At 34.8% G+C, this 25,429-nt stretch overlaps 4 protein-coding genes across 34 annotated transcripts; 1 reads left to right on the top strand and 3 right to left on the bottom strand.

Moving 5' to 3' along the window:
- The first annotated feature begins 388 nt into the window (after nt 1-388).
- On the top strand, nt 389-4,113 carry LOC102627363 (probable myosin-binding protein 5). Its single transcript, XM_025099189.2, has 3 exons — nt 389-1,745; nt 2,114-2,983; nt 3,683-4,113. Exons 1-2 carry the CDS (start codon nt 983-985, stop codon nt 2,956-2,958), a joined length of 1,608 nt encoding a protein of 535 aa, XP_024954957.2. The 5' UTR covers nt 389-982; the 3' UTR covers nt 2,959-2,983; nt 3,683-4,113.
- A 602-nt stretch (nt 4,114-4,715) lies between these two features.
- LOC102621385 (uncharacterized) lies at nt 4,716-19,290 on the bottom strand. 2 transcript variants are annotated; one of them, XM_052436331.1, is made up of 4 exons: nt 18,997-19,290; nt 8,146-8,379; nt 7,757-8,022; nt 4,716-7,240 (listed from the first exon to the last, which is right to left on the bottom strand). In XM_052436331.1, the coding sequence occupies exons 1-4, from the start codon at nt 19,010-19,012 to the stop codon at nt 6,113-6,115; spliced, it is 1,644 nt and encodes a 547-aa protein (XP_052292291.1). In that variant the 5' UTR covers nt 19,013-19,290; the 3' UTR covers nt 4,716-6,112. The 2 variants fall into 2 exon arrangements, with proteins under 2 accessions (XP_052292291.1, XP_052292290.1); XM_052436330.1 differs by lacking the exon at nt 18,997-19,290 and having other exon boundaries at nt 8,146-8,519.
- LOC127900920 (uncharacterized) lies at nt 11,759-24,696 on the bottom strand. 28 transcript variants are annotated; one of them, XR_008052807.1, is made up of 11 exons: nt 23,644-23,712; nt 23,465-23,542; nt 23,276-23,366; nt 23,093-23,170; nt 22,720-22,796; nt 22,348-22,621; nt 21,975-22,051; nt 21,603-21,876; nt 21,230-21,306; nt 20,858-21,131; nt 20,220-20,561 (listed from the first exon to the last, which is right to left on the bottom strand). XR_008052807.1 is itself a non-coding variant. In XM_052436337.1 (8 exons), exons 2-8 carry the CDS (start codon nt 23,689-23,691, stop codon nt 20,837-20,839), a joined length of 546 nt encoding a protein of 181 aa, XP_052292297.1. In that variant the 5' UTR covers nt 23,692-23,721; nt 24,303-24,694; the 3' UTR covers nt 20,707-20,836. The 28 variants fall into 28 exon arrangements, 18 of the variants coding, with proteins under 18 accessions (XP_052292296.1, XP_052292305.1, XP_052292304.1 ...); XR_008052808.1 differs by lacking the exon at nt 23,276-23,366 and having other exon boundaries at nt 23,465-23,538; nt 23,644-23,665; XR_008052811.1 differs by lacking the exons at nt 22,348-22,621; nt 22,720-22,796.
- LOC102627074 (NAC domain-containing protein 86-like) lies at nt 16,226-18,990 on the bottom strand. Of its 3 annotated transcripts, XM_052436329.1 has the most exons (4): nt 18,763-18,990; nt 18,374-18,639; nt 17,665-17,898; nt 16,852-16,984 (listed from the first exon to the last, which is right to left on the bottom strand). In XM_052436329.1, the coding sequence occupies exons 1-4, from the start codon at nt 18,908-18,910 to the stop codon at nt 16,982-16,984; spliced, it is 651 nt and encodes a 216-aa protein (XP_052292289.1). In that variant the 5' UTR covers nt 18,911-18,990; the 3' UTR covers nt 16,852-16,981. The 3 variants fall into 3 exon arrangements, with proteins under 3 accessions (XP_052292287.1, XP_052292288.1, XP_052292289.1); XM_052436327.1 differs by having other exon boundaries at nt 16,226-17,898; XM_052436328.1 differs by lacking the exon at nt 17,665-17,898 and having other exon boundaries at nt 16,226-16,941.
- Nucleotides 24,697-25,429: the final 733 nt, after the last annotated feature.

Here is a 25,429-nt window from a genome sequence, read left to right as displayed (position 1 = left end):
TAAAATGTGTTTGCTTGTGGATAAATGTTTAAATTATGTGCCTGAATTATATGTGGTAACGTAGTTGAATGCTGACTAGTAATTTAATCATTTTCCTGTGTTTTAGCGTTTATGTTGTGGTTGGTACCTGGACACTAGTGTAATGAGATAGATGATTGTGAATTTGTGCTGCGGGAACTAGTTTCGTCGTGGAAGCCAAGAATTGGACCTGGCTTTGCAGTGAATGTTATTTAAAGCAAAAGCCATATCTGAACTGTTCTTGGGATATACAGTACACTCAAATTCCTGATATTAGCTTTCAGAAAAAGCAGCTCGCATGTTGTCCATTTGACCATTAAGAAACTTGTGTGTGTGAGCAAGTTGAGTAAGCGGAAGCAGCAACAAACTCGCAGATAAAAAGTTATTAAGAATTTGTAGATCATTAACAAAATCTGAGAGTAGCAGAGTAAGGGAATTAAATGGATGCGTGGATGTTATGCTCAATTCGACCAACTTTAAGTATATTAATCATTTTAATACTTTTGTCAAATAAAATATCTGAGGGTATTATAATAAAATAATAAATTTACCAAGGTGCTGTTCCGAAAACAAATCCCCACTAAATAGCCTAGCAAAACTACATCGTTTAGTCCAATGCTTGATAGACCGTTATTTCCGGTATATAGTCCTGCAAATAAACCTCATATTTTTTTCAATAAAAGTTTCCTATTTATAGCAATTGAAATTCACCATTCAAACTTTGAAACCTAAAATTGAATAACACCCTTCGGTTCTGTCTTTTTGTTCTTCGATCACTCAAAGAGAAAGGTCATGATCCCGGTCTGGGTTATCCTCCTGAGGTCATGATCTTTTGCTTCATCATCCTTTGAGCATTTCTGTCCAAACCTGATTGATTTTAAGCAACATAGATAAGGATAAAATTAAATATTTATTTATTCATTCTTTTATAAATCCGATTCATCTTTTCAGGGTCCAAAACATTATGGCAAAGCGTTCATTTAAATCTTATGTTGAGCAGGAGCTGGGAAAGTTCCCGCATTTCTTGATTTATGCCGTTCTTGAATGGGTGTTAATCATTATTCTATTCATTGATGGGTTTCTTGCATTTGCTGCCAATGAATTTGCCAAGTTCTTTGAGTTGAAGATCCCTTGCTTGCTTTGCACTAGAATTGATCATGTTCTTGTTCATAGGAATCCTAATTTTTATTACAATGAATCCATATGTGAGGCTCACAAGAAGGATGTATCATCCCTTGCATATTGTCATGTCCACAAGAAACTTTCTGATATAAGGAAGATGTGCGAGCCGTGTCTCCTCTCATTTGCTACGGGCAGAGAATCTGGGGATTGTGATACGTACAAGTCTCTTGTGGGGATTTTGCAGAAGGATATGGAGTTGATTGTAGATGATGATGAAATGCAATTGACATTGCCTCCTAATAAGAAGGATGAAATGGTGCATGTGGAGAAGAGCAGTGTTCAATGCTGCTCGTGCTGTGGGGAGCCATTGAAGGTAAAGTCCTATCCAAAGGGGAAAAATTCTGGCCTGACATCACAAGCGCCTGCTCCTTCTCCACGAGCATCATTCTTGACCTCGAGGATTGAGGAGCAGAGAAATATGGACCTGACCCGCAATTTGGAGTTGCCCCACATACGATACACAGAACTCAAGTTTAGTGCAGATAATGAATCAGAGCTTCCAGAAGATGAGGGCAGCTCTAATGCACTGAGTCTCAGTAAGCCATGTGAGTTTTGAACCCTTCATTTAAATTCGTTGCACTTCCTTTCTTTTTCTTTGAAATGTTGGCTATGCAGTTTAAAAAGCTTTCGTCACGAAACATTTTGGTGTTTGGCTGTCATGATTTTATTTGTTTCCAAATTCTTTTTTATTTTTCCTCATTTAATCCCGAATGATGACACTCCTTCCTTCTCTTCATAGCCTGCATAGCTATGCGCCACTTGTTTATATATTTATATGTTTTGTATTTAAATATAGATTACTATATTTCCAAATGTCTTGACATCCCACCTATTGAACAATCTTGAAGTGCTTATGCCAATGATAGTCTCTATTTGGCATGTTATTGATCTGGTTCATGAATCTTTTCAATAGTTAAGGACGAAACGACAGCTGCAGCAGTGCCGCTGCTGACAGATGCCGAGGATTTTAATGAAGATAAGACGCCTACTTTTATTAGAGGAAACAAGTTTTTCGGAATCCCCCTTTCAGATTCAGCTCAAGCCAGTCCAAGGTGGAGTACTAGGATTCTGAGGAAATCGCCACTTGAGAAAACGGAGGATGCTGAGGGGAATGTTTCAAATGAAGCTTATGGTGATTCAATTTTGCACCATCTGAATAGACAGGTTCGTTTGGATCGCAAGTCACTGATGGATTTGTACATGGAATTAGACGAGGAAAGAAGTGCAGCTGCTGTTGCAGCTAACAATGCAATGGCTATGATCACCAGATTGCAAGCAGAGAAGGCAGCTGTTCAGATGGATGCCCTACAATATCAAAGGATGATGGAGGAGCAGGCAGAGTATGACCAGGAAGCCTTGCAATCAACAAAGGAGTTGCTCACAAAAAGAGAGGAAGAAATCAAGGACTTAGAGGCTGAAATTGAGGCTTATAGAGAAAAATATGGAATCTTAAGGGAAGAAGAAATTGATGGGCAAGAAGGTGAAGCTGATGACGATTATCAGGATTTTATATCAAAATCCTGCTCATCCAACAATGAAAAATCTGACTCTAGCAGCCCGCCTGATGGTTTTGTTGAAGTGTCTTGTGATGGAGAAGGTGTGAAGATTAATGATCAAGCTGGGCCATTGCCGGATGAGAATGAAGGGAACACCGATGACAAATTACTGAAATCCAAACATATGGGCAATCTGAAAATCACAGACAAGAAAGTTCACTTTGCTACAGATGATGTGATCTCTTCCTTGCAGTCTAGCTAACAATGTTAACCACATTAAGATACAGGTAAGAGACATACATACCTAATACTTCTACAGGGATATGCTAGTCCTGTCAGTCCATGTGTAAGCACAAACACATATGCATATAGTGGATGGATACGCTTGAAGCAGATGATTGATCTTAAAAGATTACCCTCAGATTCTTCATAATGGTAGTGAAGGATCAAAACTTTTGACAGATATAATCCATCCCCAGAAGTTTTTCACTTTGCCATAAATACCCACCCTTTGAAGAGAATAATGATGCATTCCCTTTAGTAATCCTAAATTTTATGCAATCCTGCTATTACATGCTGAGAATGATTGTGTCAGTTTCCAATCGAGAACCAAAACTATTTTCAATTATGGTTCTGATGAAGTCTGATCTGAACCCATAAGGTCATTACGTTTAAAATCTGCTTAACATATATGTTAATGATTGGTTATGCAATTCTTTCTGTGACTCAAGAACTTTAACAAAAGGAAAGTCGTTTTCCATGAATTGTCAAGTTCAAACATGGATATGCAAAGTTTATGGCAGCATTTGCAAATGCATGCACGACTGCATTTTATGATAATTGCAGTATGTACATGATCAGTGTTTCTTCTCGTGCACCTTACTGTTTTTTATTAACGGGTAGCATTTATTTTATACTTCTAGTGAAGCACTACAACTTATGATCTAAAATCTCGATTGCCTTTTATTTGATGGATTATTGTGCAGGACAAATATAGCTGTAAGCTTGGGCGGTCATTGATGTCTCTGCAAGCCTTATATCAGTGAAGTCATTAAATTAGGACCTCTATTCTCAGCTATTCTCAGCTTATACAAGGACTTTTAAGGTTTTATACATGTTGTGTACTCACTTTAGAGCTTATACATCCTCTATTCAAATTTCAAAGCCACGATGAGCTGCTTGGCCAGCATTTCCGTATTATTTACAAGGATGCCAGGATATTGTTGGAGATTCCATGGAAGTAGAAAAAGCATGAACATTAGCCTTTACAGCTTATGACCAAACTGCATAGAGTGTCATACACGAATGATGAACTGATGATTGTTTCTTTCACCAGAATTTTTGTATCATAAATGGATTCCTTTTTTTTTTTTTTCTTTTTGTCATTTTATCAGTAAATTTCTTTGATGAACAGGACATTATGATTAGACTAATGTTTCCTAATATGTTTCATATAGTTTGCAAGCGTTAAATATACCGTTCCAAGAGTCTGATCTAGAGATACCATAAGGCAAAAAATCTTGAAATTAACTAGCTGGCCAAACTAATCTTGAAAACTCACTAAACAAAGATTTTGTTTTGGCATTGAGGTGTTGTAACCGTTGTTGAGGGATAAAAACTATAATTATTAACTAAAAGTTAATATTATGTATCAAGTATAATTTATAAATAACAATTTTGATAAAATTGGTACAAATATAATAAATTTTTCATTGTAAAATCAAATTAATTTATCTTCCAAACTAATATTTATCAGACACTTTAGTATTGTAACTTTTAAACTACAATTACCCAACTCCAAATCCCAAACAAGCTTAAAAAAGATTGTGAACAAAGTGGCACGCCTTCCATATGAGGTACCAAAACGATGACCAATTGTGGTATAATGAAAATCGATGAAGTGCAATATCTGGTAAAATAATCAACGTGTTCTTTTTTCCGAGGTGTAATTTGCTCAGATTGGATAGTTCAGAGATTCCACTATTCCACATATAAAACTATGAAAAACTTCCAAAAAGCTAATTCTGCAATGAAAAACTTTATTTTAATGACCATTGATTTCAAGTACACATTCAAATACAGTTGAGATGACGATCGAAGAAAGCTTAATTCCTTAGTTGAAGATGTCATGAGCTTGACCTATTCACACCCCTATCTTCTGTTGCAAAGCTTCAATTGATAAGGAAGATCCAACAATAATATTAATAAAATAAGCAGCGCAACTGACCCAAATACTCCCTAAATGTTAACAAGCAGAATTGTCAATTGAACTATTCTTTCTAACAAAACTTTATAATACATATATTGATTTAGAATGAGTTTAGAATTATACAAGCACAACAAATTTCATCCAACCCCGGCTCTCTTTTCTTTTATTTGGTATCAAAGCACCGCTTTTGTCTTCATATAGTTTATAACTATGATTGAATTTACAATCGATAAATTTGACGATCATATTGATAACTTCTATAGAGACCCTTTTCTTGTTTTAGAAAAGATTTTGAAACTTGGAGAAACAATAATCCTTGTATAGGCATTTAAAAAAAAAAAAAAAAGCTTAGCCCCCTCTCAAAAGAGGAAGGAAAAAATAAGAAAGAAAAGAAACGAAAGAAAGAGCTTAGCCGCCATATTCTTCGCATTAACTGGAGTCTTTCAAGAACATCTCCCTTTGATATGGTTGATATCGAGCCTTGCAAGTTCTTCAGATTATAGACGTTTTTCGCAAATTAGTTCAAGATAATTTGATCTGACGTACTTGTGACAATTGGCCAAACCAGTATTTTTGTTAAATGAGGGCTATAATAAAAGAATTATAAAATTAAATGGATAATAACATAAAATAGTAAAACTAAGGGGGCCAAAGACGAGAATATAATAAAGAAACCATAAACTTAAACACCCTGCATAAGTGTAGCCCAAACATAAAATTGGTAAAATTTTAATTAAATCTCCTTTTTTTTTTAAATCCGAATTATTGTTTCAGCTTGGCCACCCAGGCTTACATTTAGTTCCACACATTGCCATTATCTCACAACGAATAAACCGCCCCTCCCTCCTTGTACCATTCGTACGTATTTTTTTGAACAACCATTCCGTTTAACAAACTAAAGTTTTCCAGAACTTGGCCATATGCTACACATAGATACCAGATACAGGCCAAGTGGAGTATCCAATTACTACAAACATCATTTCCATTAGTACGTAACAAAGTCTCAAAGATTACTAGCAACTAATATCAAATTGTCAATAACAATAATATTTTCCTCCTGGAGGATTTCATGGTTGTTTACATATGCTACTTAAGATTACAGAGTTCTATTACAATAAAACGTGAATGGAGCATTTATCACAATATTGATAGTAGTAAATTAATAATAATACCTCGAGAGGATTTGATTGCTGTTTAAATTTGCTACTTAAAGCAATAGTCCATTTATCCATGCATCCATGTAAGCAGTGTTATTTGTGTCACTGCTATCCTCTGCATAAGTTGAAGTTCCTCCATCTGACTTTGATGAGTTTAAGTCAGGGGAAAGGGTTTGTCCAGTGTCTTTGCGAGAATTTTCACACTGGAAAGCCCTTTGGGAATTGATCAGGTCATTTACCTGATCACTGTTAATTTGATAATCAGAAATATCATAATTAACAAAAGAACAGCTAGAATGCAGTACCATAGGCTGATTTAGAAGTAGCTGTGAATCTAAATTGCTGTTTAATGGTAACTGGGGGTTTGTGGGACTATTTTCTTTAATTTGATTTCCAAAATTAGAAATCGAATTGTGATTTGGCTGTAGATGCAGGTTTTTGAGACTATTTTCTTCACTAAGAGTTTGCTTAGAAATCAAATGGTCACTTGGTAGTTGTTCAATAAGATTTCCAGGAAAAGAAATCAAATTGCTATTTGGTGGTAGCCAGGGGTTTGTGGGACTATTTTGTTCAATTTGATTTCCAAAATGATAAATCAAATTGTGATGTGGGTGTAGCTGCTGGTTTTTGATAATATTTTCTTCAATATGATTTCGCTTAGAAATCAAATGGTCACTTGGTAATAGTTCAGTCGGAGAAACCAAACCATGGTTTGGTAGTAACTGAGGGTATTTGAGAGTATATTGTCCAATAAGATTTCTAGGAAAGGAATTAGAATTGCTGTCTGGTGGTAGCTGGGGGTTTGTGGGGCTGTTTTCCTCAATTAGATTTCCAAAAGGAGAAATCAAATTGTGATTTGGCTGTTGCTGCTGGTTTGTGAGAATATTTCCTTCACTATGGTTTCTATTAGAATTCAAATGATCACTTGATAGTAGATCAGTTGGAGAAATCAAATTGGCATTTGGTATTACCCGAGGGAATGTGGGAGTACTTTGTTCAATATGATTTCCTGGACAAGAAATCAAATTGTGATTTGGTAGTTGCTGCTGAGAGTTAGTGGGAGTATTTTCTTCACTAAGACAAGAAACCAGTTGTTGTCTCGATTCACCACCATCAGAAGTAGAAATACCATGCTTGTTTTCGCATTTTCTTTCTATGCGACACAATACGAATTCTATCTGCATGAATTGAAGGCACAAACAAAATAAGGTAAGCTAAATTATCAATTAATCTTCAGATTTTCATTAGCATAGCCAGTTTACTAGTCACCAAACTTCTAGGAGAAACAAAACTACCGATTCTTTCATCAAGTCATGTTAATGCTTGTTTAAGAAAGTCACAATTTCTTACATTAACACCACCCTGCCCTTAGTTTCATTGAGATTTGATCCACCAGAAGATCCTACCAATTAAAATAATAGGTGACAGAGACACATATCCTTAGTGCATATCGTGTCATGTCCACGTAATATAGACCACCAAAAAGAAGTAGCAGTTTTAATACTAATCCAATCAATATTCTAGCATGCTTCACCAAACAATCACTTCAATCATCAAGAGGAGCACCATATAGATTAAACTACAGTTGTTGTAAGATTGACAAAACATGCAGTTCGAGGTCACATCCCAAACATTCAACAATTCATAAAAGAAATGGTCAAAGTTGATGTGAGCGACAAGAACAGAGCTCATACCTTGTAACTGGGATCGTCGTTCACATGGTACTCATGCATAACCCAGCCAATCTTAGCTTTCTTGGAAGCAGGACCATGATATTTGAAAGTCAAAATCTTTTTGGTACCAGAAAGGCCGTTTCTGGTTTTGATCTTGGAACCTCTACCAGTAACTTTCCAGTACCCTGCATTTGTTCTTCTGTGGGCACGTGTACTCTTCTTGTATTTGTAATAAGGTTTACAGAAAAAGTAACAAACTCGATCCTCGGACTCAGTTTTTGATGCCCCTGCGTTACAAAAGTAATACATGGTGCCTGCCAGTTAGTTTAGTTTCGCTGGCAAAACCATTCTAACTTTAGTGGTTCAAGAGTTCGAGTGAGGGTAAGAAGAATAAAAATACCATTACGTACCTGCCAAGTCCCAAGGCTCAAGGCTGCAGATATCATCAATATCCTTGATAGTGTGATGCGAGAAATGGGGGTTAAGCCTCTTCTTCTCGAGAAGACAGAAGATTTGTTCATTGGATGGCTGGAATCTGAACCCCATGAGACTCTCCATTTCAGATTTTAGTTGAGAATATAAGGCAGCACAAAGGAGAATGAGAGTAGTAACTACTTCTTCAACGGTAGGAAGGGATCTGAAACCTCCATGACTCTCCATTACTAAGAATTCTGATTCAAAACAGCTACAGCTATACTGGTATTTCTCTCTGGTTTGATGGGAAGAATTTGCTCGGTGAGAGAGCGATTGTGTGATCACTTCTTTTATACACCAAGAAAGTGAAAGCGTTAACGCCGCTCTCTCGCGAGTCACGACGCGTTGTGCTACAGTGAGCCAGACCGCTTTTTCTCCAACGCCGTTAGATTATTGATTATTGAGTGAGCGAGTACAGTCTACAGAGTCATATATTTGAAGGTCGATGAATTAACAAAGTGACAAAAATAATATGGAAAAGTTAAAAAGGTGTCTGCTCGTTACCCAAGTTTGAGAATTTTGGGGCCCCACGGTCACCCTCTCATTGGTTCAGCAGCAGCATCCTCTTTATATTACATTATGCATGTGCCCTTTTCTTTTCTGTCGCCAGTCAACTGCCTTCACATCGAATTGAAAATGTGAAACAACTTCTAGTGTGAGGTTACCTGACTAAGGGAAGTCTAGAATGTTCTGCTACTTTGAATCTCTGTCTTGCACTCTCAACTTTTGTTGAGATAACAAGTCCACTATTAGCCAACGAGCTAGTGTCATGGAATTGAAAATGTGAAACAACTTCTAGTGTGAGGTTACCCGACTGAGGGAAGTCTAGAATCTTCTGCTACTTTGAATCTCTTTCTCTTGTACTCTTCAACTCTGTTAAGATAACAATTCCGCTGTTAGCCAATGAGCTAGTGTCTAATTATATCTGTTTTTCTTGAATTTTATGTAAGTATATTGTAATTCTATTTTAAATTGTCATTGAGCCAATGTCCTAAAGTGATTATTCCATGAAAGTACCTCAGTAAACGTCATTATTGCAAGACTATAGAGTATCTCCTTCTTTGATCAATCGTGGAAAATAAACTGGCTTGGATTGGATAATGGATAGTCTCAAGACTAAAGGTGCGATTCTAGTATCTTTAAGCTTCTGAAAAAGTATGAAATCTTTCCGAATTACGAATAGTGAAGAAAGTATGCATTTCTTGCCATCTACGTTAGTGTTTGATCTTGAGTGAGTGAGTGGTTACTGTGCGAATAGTAAACTCTTCACGGCCTAGCGCAAGTCAAATGATCTGAAAAATATATTCACATAAACAGTTGAGTTGATGGTGATATGGTTCAAAGATCACAAAATGAACTCATCACTATTCATGGAGGGAAGAGGATCCATTTGCGTAGCCCCACGGAACAAGGCCAATCACATATAGAAATAACTATTTTCTTGCATAACAGAGCTAGGAATGCTTCTGACGTGCGTGAAGTGTTATCACAAAATTACAATTTCAACATTCCCCTACACAATTTTAATTGTTGGTTACAAATACGAATGAGGTAATATTCTCCATTTGCTAGTCCAGATTCGAGTAAAGAGGGTGTTCGTCATGGACAGGCCATTGTGAGTTCACATCATTTTGCTGCTCACGTTTACATTGAAAATTCAGTACATCAGTCATTGCTGAAGCCATCAGAATAGGGGGCCGATCTTTGTTCTGGATTAATTGGCAACTAAAGTGCGGAGAAAGAGTTGTAATTCAGTCCACTACAGTAGTAGAGAGCATCAAATTGTGCAAACACCAGAGGCTTCCCCTGAGAACGACATAGGAATAACTGTCAGTTCTATAAATGTTTATCATGCATGATGTAAAACTAAATATCTGGAATGTTTATAAAGCATGACTGCTCTCACCCCTGAAAATTTTTGTTCTGCAACTTGATCTCTGATTTTAGAAATCAAATAATGACTTGGTAATTGTTAAGATTCTACCTGAAATAAGAATAACAGAAACAAGCATTAGTTAGAGATATATTTATAGTGCATTAAAGATATTATGCACGCTTTTTCTTACCGATGGAAAAGTATTTTCTGCAACATAATTTCTAGAGTGCTAAGACAAATGGTGATTTGGTAGTAGTCGAGGTTCTTCCTGAAATTATAGCCAATTAGCCATAGTCAAAGTAGCATTAGTCCCAAATATGTTTCTCATGCACTACGTTTGCAACTAGATAATTGGTAAACACACACGAGTCATGTTCTTTGTCACCCTCAGAAGAATATTTTCTGCTACATGATTTCTGTTATCAGAAGTGATTTTGGTAGAAAAGACCATGCAACCTTAAGCAAAGACCATGGACAATGCATTATTAACTCAGGATATGTTTATCATACAATACATATGTAAGTTGAAATCAAAAAGTGTCAGTAAGTCATCATTTTTCTCACCCCTGGAAAAATATTTTCTGCAGCATGATTTCCAGAATCAAATGCCAAATGGTGACCCGGTAATTGTCGCAATTCTTCCCGAAATAACAACCAATAGACAACATTGGTTCTGAGTACGTCTCTCCTGCATTGCATGCACAAGTTGATATAAAAAAGCTGTCCATAAGGCATGTTCTTGTTGGTGGTTGAAATTGTGGGGAATGGCAAATGTAGACAAATACAACAATAATGGTGGAACTTTATTGTGAAAAGTAATGTATTTACAACTACCTCTGTATGTAGAAAGAAAAATAATAGTAATAAATAAACTACAGAAAAATTTGTGAACTTCAAAGCACGTTACAAATATCACTTTCCTTATGACGTTATTTGCCCCCACCAATTGAGTTCTGCATATGGGTTAAGCAAATACGCCTCCATGATATAATTAAGCACTTGTTAGTTTGCTTGCATTGTGCATCAATGAAAATAAATCAAAATACTCTTGAATGTTGCAAGCCTGCCAAGAAATAATATATTGTTCATGCAGAAAACAATATATTGGATTTTTAATGCACAAAAGAAATGGATGTTTTGTGTTGAAATTCGTTCTAGAAAGGAAGACTAAGAAAAGAGTGGTGTAGGATCATTAATTTCATATCTAAATGGCTTAAACATGACTCCTATTTATAGATATATTTGTGCCCCCTCATTTGGGTTGTCAACTTTCATGATACCCCTTCATTCATGGCCATTGGATCTATATTTTATTTTAATCAATGGTCCAAATTGAACCATCACTCTTTCAAATGAAATGTCACCATTAAATGATGCATCTCTAAGTGAAATGTTGCCATGAAAAGTTATATCATTTAGTAAAAAGATATATTCTCTATAAGACATAATTAAATGGACATGTCCTTACAACAAGACATCATTTAATTAAACACGTCTTTAGTGAAAGGCACATTTTCTATAAGGCGCAATTAATAGGACATGTCTTTACCATAAGACATCATTTATTTTGAAAATTTTCCAACAGTTCTTTCTCACCGTTGCAAAAATAATTTTTACAACATGATTTCTATAATTGAAAGTCATATTATGACCTATTAATTGTTCATGTTCTCCCTGAAGTAAAGATCTGCAAATAAGAAGCATTAATCTTGGATTTATTCCTTATGAACTGATGACATTGATCTTGAATTAGACCATTAGTCTCCCTTTTAAATTAACTTGGGGAAGTAGATTTACTCTATTATAAATAGAGAGGTCATGTTATTATTTTTATAACTTTAAGTATTCAATAAAAAATCTTTGGAATTATCTATCAAAATCTTTGTTGTAGAGTTATTTGGATTAAAGTATTATATAATCTCGTTTAAGGGTTATTAAAAATCTCATTTGAGTTATTTGGATTAGAACTAGATAGAATCACACTTCGATAAGAGTGTAACCTAAATAAGTTGGCTTGGTTTGGTACTAGAATGATGTCTAATGTTCATTTATCCTATCAATTCTGCTTCCGCTATCCTGCTCCGTCACTCTCTCTTACAATCTTGCTACAAGAAATCTAGATTCTAGAATCTTCTGCTTCTTTGATTATACTTCTTATTACATTTTCACCAACGAATTCCTGAATGGAAGTGACTTTAAACATATGTGAAATAGACAGTCATCTAACGTCGCATATATTAAGAAGATCTCATTGTGGTCACATAGACACAATATATTAGGAAGATTTTCTTTTTCATTTTTATATTTCCTTGATATAATTAAATTAATAGATTTTTTTAAATTACTTATAATTTTAAGATCTCTATTTAATTAATAATTATCCTGATGAAGAGTTTTTATACAAATTCTATATTTAATAACCTTAATGTTAAAGAACTACGATTAATAATATTGTCTAATTGTTAATTCATTATTAATTTTTCTAAAAAAATTAAATTCTGCATTTGTTAAAAAAAAATTATTATTATAAATTTTCTTGCTCTCCATTGTGTGAAGAAAATTATTACATTTGTTGGCTCACTTTTGAATTTTTTTTAAAAGATACTTTTCTTGAAATAATAATTCCAAAGCAAGTAAGAAAGATATCTTCTTAACTACTTTTCTTTTTGAAATCTTTACTACTTGTTGATTATTGATATTCAAGATATAGTTAAAACTTGATTGAATTTTAAGTTCTTTTATTTTTTAAAAATTGAAGCTAATGGATGTAAGGAAGCATTATATGTATAAAAAAAATGGCCTAAGGAACTTAGTACCCTAGAACCGACCCTCCATGTAATAATTAATTTTATATTTCATTCATAACATTTTCCAACTTTTATAACCTCTTATCTTTTCATCCGGAGGGAGCCAAAAATTTTATTTAGAGTTGGCAAATTTGAATAACTTAACATATTCATTTTTTTTACTTTTTTCTAAATGTGGTTTTAGGGAATATGAAATAAATTACCGGGAAGTGTTTCGTATCAAAGAAATGAAAATAAAAGTTACTGGGAAGTAGAAACTATAAAATTCTTTTTAATATTATTTTTTTTTGAAAGAAGTACAGAGCAAAGGCTTTAACTGATCAAGATATATAGTGTTTATGAATCATGAATACAAAAGCTTAATTATACGTTCATCGAGATTAAGAGAGTTTTTTAGTTCAGGTAAGACCATTTGTCCTGCTTGCCCTTAACTATCTCCGTCTCCGCTTTTCATGAGCTCCCTTTACAAAAGTTTGCAACAAGGTTTATATGCTTTATTACAAGCATATTATAATTGAGGTCATACAATTATTAGGTGAGAATGTGGCACATGAATTTTGTTTTAAAATAACTGATCATTCATCATTTTTTCAACCTACATACACATTAATGAATGTGATTGACTTATTGTATAGATGATATAATACCTTCACATATATGGAAGAATTTCTTAATTATTTAAAAAAAATACCATGGTAAATATTAAAATAACTTTTTCTAATGCATCTATCCGAAATGAGTTAATTCATTATTTCATTATTTGAAATTCCTATATAACAATACAATCATGTTCACGCACGTGTATATTTATGAGAAAATCCCAAAAAACAAGTGTGTTGTTACCTTGAAATGAAATGGAAATAGCATTAAATGGTTGTTGTAGTACCATTGATGTACAAAAAATTTCTACCCCGTATTTGAAATGCAATATCTAGTAAAATAATCAATGTGTTCTCTTTTCTTAGGTGTAATTTGCTCAGATTGGATAGTTCAGATGTAATACCCGTTGTTTTTATTATTTATTTATTTATTAAATACCCTATTTTAAAAATGTTTCCTTAATGGTTAAGTGTTTTTAAAAGGTTTGGCTTATAAAGAAAAGAATACAGCAGCTGCATCAGAGTGAATTCATATTTTTGAATAAGAAAAAGAGAAGATTTTGATTGTATTCCTATTCTCCATTGCAGGAGTTCTTGAGTTTGGATTTTGTTTTGAAGGCCAAGAGTGAGCTCGTGTGATTGGGGTTATTGTTGATTGCATTAGATCGAGATAAGTAAATTCATGCATAATGTTTATTATAAATATATATGTAAATATTTATGAATAGAATAATATTCTTCAAATGGATTGGCAAGTTATGGATTTGAAGCTATTTTAAAATGTTTTTCTTAAATTAGTTTTAAATAAATACTTGTTTTTCTATAAAAATTTTTCCTTAAAACTATTTGTAAAAGCTTTGCCAATTCAATGTCCAATAAGCATTTTATCGAAATATTATTAAATAATTGATATTGAAAAACTGGAATTTGTTTTAAGGTTTTGACTCATTGTCCGTAGTTACCGTTATTGAAATTATTGAACAACTAGTTGTATTGTGCGCACCTATTGACGATTATTGCGGGGTAAAGTACCCTAATTGAACTATTGGCCGGGTCACCGGGAGTACAAGTGATATATTGAATTATTGACCATGTCACCAAGGATACATGTGACACTATGTGACATGAGCAAATTGAATGAAAGAAAAGTTTTATTGATAAAAGATTGCAATTATTTATTGAAATGATTTTGACGTTATAACTTAACTGATGTTGAGTTACATATGATTATAAAATGATTACTGTTTTCTTGACTTATACTACTTCATAATAATGATTATATACTTTTTAGTATTAGTAATCTTGTACATGAGTTTGCTTACCGAGTTGACAGCTCACCCTTCGTCTCCAACATTTTGTAGATTGATTTTAGAGATGTTGGCTTTTGGTCTAGCGGAGAGGATTTGTTAGCTGAAAACTTTGGCATTTTCTAGATGAATTAATTGTAACTACTTTGACTATTGCTTAGGGCTGGATTTTATTTTAGAGGATTATTGATTTATCTATTATTTTGGAGAGTATGCTTTGTTTATGGACAATATTGACTTTATTTTGGATAAATTATAAAATTAGTGTTATAAGGTTTCATTCTAAATCACTCTTGAGTTTTCTTGGGTGAATTTGGGGTGTTACATCAGAGATTCCAGTATTCCATGTATAAAATTATGATAAACTTTCAAAAGCTAATCCTGTAATGAAAAACTTTATTTTAATGACCATTGATCTCAAGTACACATTCAAATACAGTTGAGATGACGATAGAAGAAAGCTTAATAATTCCTTAGTCGAAGATGTCATGAGCTTGACCTATTCACACCCCTATCTTCTGTTGTAAAGGTTCAATTGATAAGTAAGATCCAACAATAATATTAATAAAATAAGCAGTGCAACTGCCCCAAACCCACTATAAATGTTAACAAATAGAATTGTCAGTTAAACTATTCTTTTTAACAAAATTCTATAATAGATATCTTGATTGAGATGAGATTAGAATTATACAACCACAACAAATTTCATCCAACTCCAGCTCTTTTCTTTTATTTGTTATCAAAGCAGCGCTTTTGTCTTTTACTCATAAGTAGATTTTGTATGAGTAGTTACAACAATGAACTTCATATAGTTTATAACCATGATTGAATTTACAATCGATAAATTTGACGATCATATTGATAACTTCTATAGAGACCCTTTTCTTGTTTTAGAAAAGATTTTGAAACTTGGAGAAACAATAATCCTTGTATAGGCATTTAAATAAAAAAAAAAGCTTAGCCCCCTCTCAAAAGAGGAAGGAAAAAATAAGAAAGAAAAGAAACGAAAGAAAGAGCTTAGCCTCTATATTCTTCGCGTTAACTGGAGTCTTTCAAGAACATCTCCCTTTGATACGGTTTGATATCGAGCCTTGCAAGTTCTTCAGATTATAGAAGTTTTTCGCAAATTAGTTCAAGATAATTTGGTCTGAGGTACTTGTGACAATTGGCGAAACCAGTATTTTTGTTAAATGAGGGCTATAGTAAAAGAACTATAAAATTAAATGGATAATAACATAAAATAATAAAACTAAGGTGGCCAAAGACGAGAATATAATAAAGAAACCATAAACTTAAACGCCCTGTATAAGTGTAGCCCAAACATAAAATTGGTAAAATTTTAATTAAATCTCCTTTTTTTTTTAATCTGAATTATTGTTTCAGCTTGGCCACCCAGGCTTACATTTAGTTCCACACATTGCCATTATCTCACAACGAATAAACCGCCCCTCCCTCCTTGTACCATTCGTACGTATTTTTTTGAACAACCATTCCGTTTAACAAACTGAAGTTTTCCAGAACTTGGCCATATGCTACACATAGATACCAGATACAGGCCAAGTGGAGTATCCAATTACTACAAACATCATTTCCATTAGTACGTAACAAAGTCTCAAAGATTGCTAGCAACTAATATCAAATTATCAATAATAATAATATTTTCCTCCTAGAGGATTTCATGGTTGTTTACATATGCTACTTAAGATTACAGAGTTCTAATACAATAAAACGTGAATGGAGCATTTATCACAATATTGATAGTAGTAAATTAATAATAATACCTCTAGAGGATTTGATTGCTGTTTAAATTTGCTACTTAAAGCAATAGTCCATTTATCCATCCATCCATGTAAGCAGTGTTATTTGTGTCACTGCTATCCTCTGCAAGAGTTGAAGCTCTTCCAGCCTCAAGTGGCTCATCTAACCATGTATCGATGTAAGCAATGTTATTTGGGTCACTGCTATCCTTTGCATAAGTTGAAGCTCCTCCATCCTCAAGTGGCTCATCTAACCATGCATCAATGTAAGCAGTGTTATTTGGGTCACTGCTATCCTCTGCATAAGTTGAAGTTCCTCCATCTGACTTTGATGAGTTTAAATCGGGGGTAAGGGTTTGTCCAGTGTCTTTGCGAGAATTTTCACCCTGGAAAGCCCTTTGGGAATTGATCAGGTCATTTACCTGATCACTGTTAATTTGATAATCAGAAATATCATAATTAACAAAAGAACAGCTAGAATGCAGCACCATAGGCTGATTTAGAAGTAGTGAATCTAAATTGCTGTTTAATGGTAGCTGGGGGTTTGTGGGACTATTTTCTTTAATTTGATTTCCAAAATTAGAAATCGAATTGTGATTTGGCTGTAGATGCAGGTTTTTGAGACTATTTTCTTCACTAAGATTTTGCTTAGAAATCAAATGATCACTTGGTAGTTGTTCAATAAGATTTCCAGGAAAAGAAATCAAATTTCTATTTGGTGGTAGCCAGGGGTTTGTGGGACTAATTTGTTCAATTTGATCTCCAAAATGATAAATCAAATTTTGATGTGGCTGCAGCTGCTGGTTTGTGATAATATTTCCTTCAATATGATTTCGGTTAGAAATCAAATGGTCGCTTGGTAATAGTTCGGTCGGAGAAACCGAACCGTGGTTTGGTAGTAACTGAGGGTATTCGAGAGTATATTGTCCAATAAGATTTCTAGGAAAGGAATTAGAATTGCTATCTGGTTCAATTTGATTTCCAAAAGGAGAAATCAAATAATGATTTGGCTGTAGCTGCTGATTTGCGAGAATATGGTTCCTATTAGAATTCAAATGATCACTTGATAGTAGATCAGTTGGAGAAATCCAACTGGCATTTGGTATTACCTGAGGGAATGTGGGAGTATTTTGTTCAATATGATTTCCTGGACAAGAAATCAAATTGTGATTTGGTAGTTGCTGAGAGTAAGTGGGAGTATTTTCTTCACTAAGATTTCTAGGGTCTCGCGGTGATAGCTGAATCGGAGAAACCAATTGTTGTCTTGATTCACCTTCATCAGAAGTAGAAATACCATGCTTGTTCTCGCATTTTCTTTCTATGCGACACAATACGAATTCTTTCTGCATGAATTAAAGGCACAAACAAAATAAGGTAAGCTGTATTATCAATTAATCTTCTAGGAGAAACAAAACAACAGATTCATTCATCAAGTCATGTAAATGCTTGTTTAAGAAAGTCGCAATTTCTTACATTAACACCACCCTACCCTTAGTTTCATTGAGATTTGATCCACCAGAAGATCCTACCAATTAAAATAATAGGTAGCAGAGACACATATCCTTAATGCATATCGTGTTCGTGTCCACGTCATATAGACCACAAAAAAGAAGTAGCAGTTTTAATACTAATCCAATCAATATTCTAGCATGCTTCACCAAACAATCACTTCAATCATCAAGAGGAGCACCATATAGATTAAACTACAGTTGTTGTAAGATTGACAAAACATGCAGTTCGAGGTCACATCCCAAACATTCAACAATTCATAAAAGAAATGGTCAAAGTTGATGTGAGCGACAAGAACAGAGCTCATACCTTGTAACTGGGATCGTCGTTCACGTGGTACTCATGCATAACCCAGCCAGTCTTAGCTTTCTTAGAAGCAGGACCATGATAGTAGAAAGTCAAAATCTTTTTGATACCAGAAAGGCCGTTTCTGGTTTTGATCTTGGAACCTCTACCAGTAACTTTCCAGTACCCTGCATTTGTTCTTCTGTGGGCACGTGTACTCTCCTTGTATTTGTAATAAGGTTTATAGAAAAAGTAACAGACTTGATCCTCGGACTCAGTTTTTGATGCCCCTGCGTCACAAAAGCAATACATGGTGCCTGCCAGTTAGTTTAGTTTAGCTGGTAAAACCATTCTAACTTTAGTGGCTCAAGAGTTAGAGTGAGGGTAAGAAAAATAAAAATACCATTACGTACCTGCCAAGTCCCAAGGCTCAAGGCTGCAGATATCATCAATATCCTTGATAGTGTGATGCAAGAAACGGGGGTTAAGCCTCTTCTTCTCGAGAAGACAGATGATTTGTTCATTGGATGGCTGGAATCTGAACCCCATGAGACTCTCCATTTCAGATTTTAGTTGAGAATATAAGGCAGCACAAAGGAGAATGAGAGTTGTAACTACTTCTTCAATGGTAGGAAGGGATCTGAAACCCCCATGACTCTCCATTAATAAGAATTCTGATTCAATACAGTTACAGCTACAGTGATATTTCTCTCTGGTTTGATAGGAAGAATTTGCTCTGTGAGTAAGAGCGACTGTGTGATCATGTCGCTTCTTTTATACACCCAGAAAGTGAAAGCGTTAACACCGCTTTCTCGTGACGCGTTGTGCTACAGTGGGCCAGACCGCTTTTGTTTGAGTGAGTGACTACAATCTACAGAATCATAGACTTGAAGGTCGATCAATTAACAAAGTGATAAAAATAATATGGAAAAAGTTAAAAAGGTGTCTGCTTGTTACCCAAGTCGTTTGAGAATTTTTTGACCCCACGATCACCTGTTATTGTTTCAGCAGCATCATCCTCTTTATATTACAATATACGTGTCTCCTTTTCCTTTCTGTCACCAGTCAGCTGCCTTCACATGGAATTGAAAATGTGAAACAACTTCTAGTGTGAGGTTACCTGACTAAGGGAAGTCTAGAATGTTCTGCTACTTTGAATCTCTGTCTTGCACTCTCAACTTTGTTGATATAACAAGTCCACTATTAGCCAACGAGCTATTGTCCAATTTTATATGTGATGAGTTGTGTGTTTTTCTTGTCTACCCACACATCATTCCATTTTTTTTTTCATTTCCAAAGCCACGATTACCTTATTAGTTTTGAATTTTATACAAGTAGATTATAATTTTAATTTAAATTGTCATTGAGCCAATGTCCCCAAGTGATTATTCCATGAAAGTACCTCAGAAAACGTCACTATTGCAACAGTGTAAAGTATCTCCTTCTTTGATCGGTCGTGGAAAATCAATTGGCTTGGATTGGATAGTCTCAAGACTAAAAGGTGTGATTCCAGTATCTTTCTTTAAAGCTTCTGATAGTTACCGTATGAAAAACGTGAAATCTTTCCAAATTACGAATATTGACAAAAGTGTGCATTTCTTGCCTTCTACGTTAATGTTTGATCTTGAGTGAGTGAGTGTTTACTATGATCTGAAGAATATATGAAGAATATATGCACAATATATGAAGAATGTATGAGTGTGTAAACTCTTCACGGCCTAGCTCTAGTCAAATGATCTGAAGAATATATGCACATAAGCGGTTGAGTTGATGGTGATATGGTTCAAAGATCACAAAACGAACTCATTACTATTCATGAAGGGAAGAGGATCAATTTGCGTAGCCCCACGTGAACGAGGCCAATCACATATAGAAATAACTATTTTCTTGCATAACAGAGCTAGGAATGCATCTGACGTGCGTGAAGCGTTATCACAAAATTACAGTTTTCAACATTCCACTTCACAATTTTAATTGTTGGTTACAAATATTAATGAGGTAATATTCTCCATTTGCTAGTCCAGATTCGAGTAAAGAGGGTGTTCGTCATGGACCGGCCATTGTGAGTCCACATCTGTTTGCTGGTCACATTTACATTGAAAATTCCGTACATCAGTCATTGCTGAAGCCATCAGAATAGGAGGCCGATCTTTGTTCTGGATTAATTGGCAACTAAGCAACTAAAGTGCGGAGAAAGAGTTGTAATTCAGTCCTGAAATTATAGCCAATTAGCCATAGTCAAAGTAGCATTAGTCCCAAATATGTTTCTCATGCACTACATTTGCAACTAGATAATTGATAAACACACACAAGTCATGTTCTTTGTCACCCTCAGAAGAATATTTTCTGCTACATGATTTCTGTTATCAGAAGTAATTTTGGTATAAAAGACCCTGCTACCTCAAGCAAAGACCATGGACAATGCATTATTATCTCCGGATATGTTTATCATACAATACAAATGTAAGTTGAAATCAAAAAGTGTCACTAAGTCATCATTTTTCTCACCCCTGGAAAAATATTTTCTGCAGCATGATTTCCAGAATCAGATGCCAAATGGTGACCCGGTAATTGTCGCAATTCTTCCTGAAATAACAACCAATAAACAGCATTGGTTCTGAGTACGTCTCTCCCGCATTGCATGCACAAGTTGATGTAAAAAAGCTGTCCATAAGGCATGTTCTTTCTCACCGTTGCAAAAATATTTTTTACAACATGATTTCTATAATTGAAAGTCATATTATGACCTGCTACTTGTTCATGTTCTACCTGAAGTAAAGATCTGCAAATAAGAACCACTAATCTTGGATTTATTCCTTATATACAACATTTAGGAATTGATGACATTGATAATGGAGTATAAGATGCGTCTTTTCTCACCCCTTATATACAACATTTGTTCTGGATTAATTGGCAACTAAGCAACTAAAGTGCGGAGAAAGAGTTGTAATTCAGTCCTGAAATTATAGCCAATTAGCCATAGTCAAAGTAGCATTAGTCCCAAATATGTTTCTCATGCACTACATTTGCAACTAGATAATTGATAAACACACACAAGTCATGTTCTTTGTCACCCTCAGAAGAATATTTTCTGCTACATGATTTCTGTTATCAGAAGTAATTTTGGTATAAAAGACCCTGCTACCTCAAGCAAAGACCATGGACAATGCATTATTATCTCCGGATATGTTTATCATACAATACAAATGTAAGTTGAAATCAAAAAGTGTCACTAAGTCATCATTTTTCTCACCCCTGGAAAAATATTTTCTGCAGCATGATTTCCAGAATCAGATGCCAAATGGTGACCCGGTAATTGTCGCAATTCTTCCTGAAATAACAACCAATAAACAGCATTGGTTCTGAGTACGTCTCTCCCGCATTGCATGCACAAGTTGATGTAAAAAAGCTGTCCATAAGGCATGTTCTTTCTCACCGTTGCAAAAATATTTTTTACAACATGATTTCTATAATTGAAAGTCATATTATGACCTGCTACTTGTTCATGTTCTACCTGAAGTAAAGATCTGCAAATAAGAACCACTAATCTTGGATTTATTCCTTATATACAACATTTAGGAATTGATGACATTGATAATGGAGTATAAGATGCGTCTTTTCTCACCCCTTATATACAACATTTGTTCTGGATTAATTGGCAACTAAGCAACTAAAGTGCGGAGAAAGAGTTGTAATTCAGTCCTGAAATTATAGCCAATTAGCCATAGTCAAAGTAGCATTAGTCCCAAATATGTTTCTCATGCACTACATTTGCAACTAGATAATTGATAAACACACACAAGTCATGTTCTTTGTCACCCTCAGAAGAATATTTTCTGCTACATGATTTCTGTTATCAGAAGTAATTTTGGTATAAAAGACCCTGCTACCTCAAGCAAAGACCATGGACAATGCATTATTATCTCCGGATATGTTTATCATACAATACAAATGTAAGTTGAAATCAAAAAGTGTCACTAAGTCATCATTTTTCTCACCCCTGGAAAAATATTTTCTGCAGCATGATTTCCAGAATCAGATGCCAAATGGTGACCCGGTAATTGTCGCAATTCTTCCTGAAATAACAACCAATAAACAGCATTGGTTCTGAGTACGTCTCTCCCGCATTGCATGCACAAGTTGATGTAAAAAAGCTGTCCATAAGGCATGTTCTTTCTCACCGTTGCAAAAATATTTTTTACAACATGATTTCTATAATTGAAAGTCATATTATGACCTGCTACTTGTTCATGTTCTACCTGAAGTAAAGATCTGCAAATAAGAACCACTAATCTTGGATTTATTCCTTATATACAACATTTAGGAATTGATGACATTGATAATGGAGTATAAGATGCGTCTTTTCTCACCCCTTATATACAACATTTGTTCTGGATTAATTGGCAACTAAGCAACTAAAGTGCGGAGAAAGAGTTGTAATTCAGTCCTGAAATTATAGCCAATTAGCCATAGTCAAAGTAGCATTAGTCCCAAATATGTTTCTCATGCACTACATTTGCAACTAGATAATTGATAAACACACACAAGTCATGTTCTTTGTCACCCTCAGAAGAATATTTTCTGCTACATGATTTCTGTTATCAGAAGTAATTTTGGTATAAAAGACCCTGCTACCTCAAGCAAAGACCATGGACAATGCATTATTATCTCCGGATATGTTTATCATACAATACAAATGTAAGTTGAAATCAAAAAGTGTCACTAAGTCATCATTTTTCTCACCCCTGGAAAAATATTTTCTGCAGCATGATTTCCAGAATCAGATGCCAAATGGTGACCCGGTAATTGTCGCAATTCTTCCTGAAATAACAACCAATAAACAGCATTGGTTCTGAGTACGTCTCTCCCGCATTGCATGCACAAGTTGATGTAAAAAAGCTGTCCATAAGGTATGTTCTTTCTCACCGTTGCAAAAATATTTTTTACAACATGATTTCTATAATTGAAAGTCATATTATGACCTGCTACTTGTTCATGTTCTACCTGAAGTAAAGATCTGCAAATAAGAACCACTAATCTTGGATTTATTCCTTATATACAACATTTAGGAATTGATGACATTAATAATGGAGTATAAGATGCGTCTTTTCTCACCCCTTGAACAGTATTTTCTGCAATATGATTTTCACAATCAAAAGGCAAATTGTGATTTGGTAGTTGTTGAGGTTCTACCTAAAATAAAATGTCAAGAGTATTAATTTTTTAGCAAAAGTGTCGTACTCAACATGGATAACTTGATATTGAAACTGCCGCTAAGGCATGAGCTTTCTCACCCTCGAAAAGCTATTTTCTGCAACATGATTTCTGAAGTTGTAAGTCATATGATGAATTGGTAGTTGCTGAGTTTGTACCTGAAGTTAAATCCACAGAAAAAAGAACCCTTTATTCAAAACATGTTTTTGACACCGTCTGCTAGAATCAAATGTCCACTCTTATTAGTCAAGCCAAAACACAAGTTCGGGAAAATAGAGCAAGCTCTGTCATGGGATTTCAGAGTCTAAACTAGGGCCGTTAGGTTTTTTTATACCTATGAAGGATGAGGAATTTCGGACCTTTACAAGTAATAATGGCATATTTTCAAAGGAAAAGAAATCATTCATGTATAAAACTGAATTGTTAAAAACTTGTTCTCCTCAGCATGATTTCTAAATTTGATGTCAAATGGCTACTTGATTGACCAACATCACAGGTGGAAACAAAGCCTGCAACTTCCTAGAGTTTACAGAAAGGAAAATGTACAACAATTTTAAAAAATTAATCACAAGGTGAATGCCAAAATCAAGAAAAATAAACAAGAAATGGGAAAAGGACCGTTGTACTCAGAATGAAACTCAAGCATGAACCATTCAACCTTAGAAGCATGACCATGCTCGCAAAAAGACCATGAACTCTGTAAATTGTTGAAGAGTGATGGCTAAATGATGGTACTTACAGAATAATTGTCAGAGGGTCGAAGTAGTATTCATCAACCTTGTAAATTGTTTGGACAGAGAAATCAGGGTCAAGTCCCTTCTCGTTTAGAAGATTGATGATTTCTTCACCTGCTGGATGGAATCTGAAACTCAGAAGATAGCCCATTCCTGATTTAAAGTGCTAGATGCCTGGCTAAGCTTAGCTATCTGTGTGTTTCCATGGGAAAATACTTGCTGGGAGACGAGAGATGTGAGGGTTATCATTTATTTATAATTATACACACTAGGTCGATGTCTGGTCCTGGACCAGAGAGATGCAACCGCATGAGAAATTTGAATTTTGATTTGACGGGAGAGCCGTTAGACAACGATGGGATGTTAATGATCGTTAATATCAAGGAGAAGTTGATGATGTGTCAAGATATTTCTGCTTTCAATTCCACTAGAGATAGAGAGCGGCTCCTTCTTCCAGAAGTGGTTGGGTTGAGTTGGAAGATAAAGACACGTGTCCCATCCCTTTCTAATTTATTTGTGTCTCAAAGATGTCTCCTTTCACAAGTAGTCAATGATTCACGTGGCTTAACCCTTTTCTTTACAAGTTAGATTGTGCAATCGAAAGTGGAATTTTAACTTTGTAAAAGGACTCAACTAAGTTGCAGATTCTGTATGTAACAGCTGAGTCCACATTGGCCTTGCATCAGCTGAGTTTGGGTTGCTTTTCCTCTCTCCTGCAACGCGTGGAAGCACCCCATTTGCTGTGTTACATACAGAGTCTGTAACATAGCAAGCTCCCTGTATAAATATAAAGTGTTAAACTTCTGTCCAACCTCCTTCAAGTGTCTTGATTCTATTTTATTGTCGCTAGGATTGTAGTTCAGTGATACTCGCTAGTGACGGAGCATATAGGAACCAGTCGTAGCAATTGCGGTTATTGACCACCCCCCCCCCACCAAAAAAAATAATAGTTAATTTTTAGAATATTTTGTACTTTAAATAAATTAGGAGGAAATTACTTTTTCATCATCAAAGTTTCTTTAAATGAGTGGATTAGATACAAAATTAAATGAAATTTTATTTAAACAAAGTCCAAATTCTTTTAAGTAAATTAATGTGCCCCACTACTTCATAGGTCTGGCACTGCCGTAGG

This window comes from Citrus sinensis, chromosome 3, assembly GCF_022201045.2.
Source record: "Citrus sinensis cultivar Valencia sweet orange chromosome 3, DVS_A1.0, whole genome shotgun sequence".
Taxonomy (NCBI): Eukaryota; Viridiplantae; Streptophyta; class Magnoliopsida; order Sapindales; family Rutaceae; genus Citrus; species Citrus sinensis.
The sequence above is the reverse complement of the archived record's forward strand: the minus strand, read 5'-3'. Positions and strand labels throughout refer to the sequence as shown.

Coding starts and splice junctions, on each gene's coding strand:
- LOC102627363 (XM_025099189.2), top strand. CDS start 983: ATGGCAAAGCGTTCATTTAAATCTTATGTTGAGCAGGAGCTGGGAAAG. Junction 1,746..2,113: donor ACTGAGTCTCAGTAAGCCAT/GTGAGTTTTGAA, acceptor TCTTTTCAATAG/TTAAGGACGAAACGACAGCT.
- LOC102627074 (XM_052436327.1), bottom strand. CDS start 18,910: ATGGAGAGTCTCATGGGGTTCAGATTCCAGCCATCCAATGAACAAATC. Junction 18,640..18,762: donor TGAGCCTTGGGACTTGGCAG/GTACGTAATGGT, acceptor TTTGTGACGCAG/GGGCATCAAAAACTGAGTCC. Junction 17,899..18,373: donor ACGACGATCCCAGTTACAAG/GTATGAGCTCTG, acceptor TAATTCATGCAG/AAAGAATTCGTATTGTGTCG.
- LOC102621385 (XM_052436331.1), bottom strand. Junction 8,023..8,145: donor TGAGCCTTGGGACTTGGCAG/GTACGTAATGGT, acceptor TTTGTAACGCAG/GGGCATCAAAAACTGAGTCC. Junction 7,241..7,756: donor ACGACGATCCCAGTTACAAG/GTATGAGCTCTG, acceptor CAATTCATGCAG/ATAGAATTCGTATTGTGTCG.
- LOC127900920 (XM_052436334.1), bottom strand. CDS start 23,691: ATGACTTACAACTTCAGAAATCATGTTGCAGAAAATAGCTTTTCGAGG. Junction 23,539..23,643: donor CAGAAAATAGCTTTTCGAGG/GTGAGAAAGCTC, acceptor TATTTTAGGTAG/AACCTCAACAACTACCAAAT. Junction 22,622..23,464: donor CAGAAAATACTGTTCAAGGG/GTGAGAAAAGAC, acceptor TCTTATTTGCAG/ATCTTTACTTCAGGTAGAAC.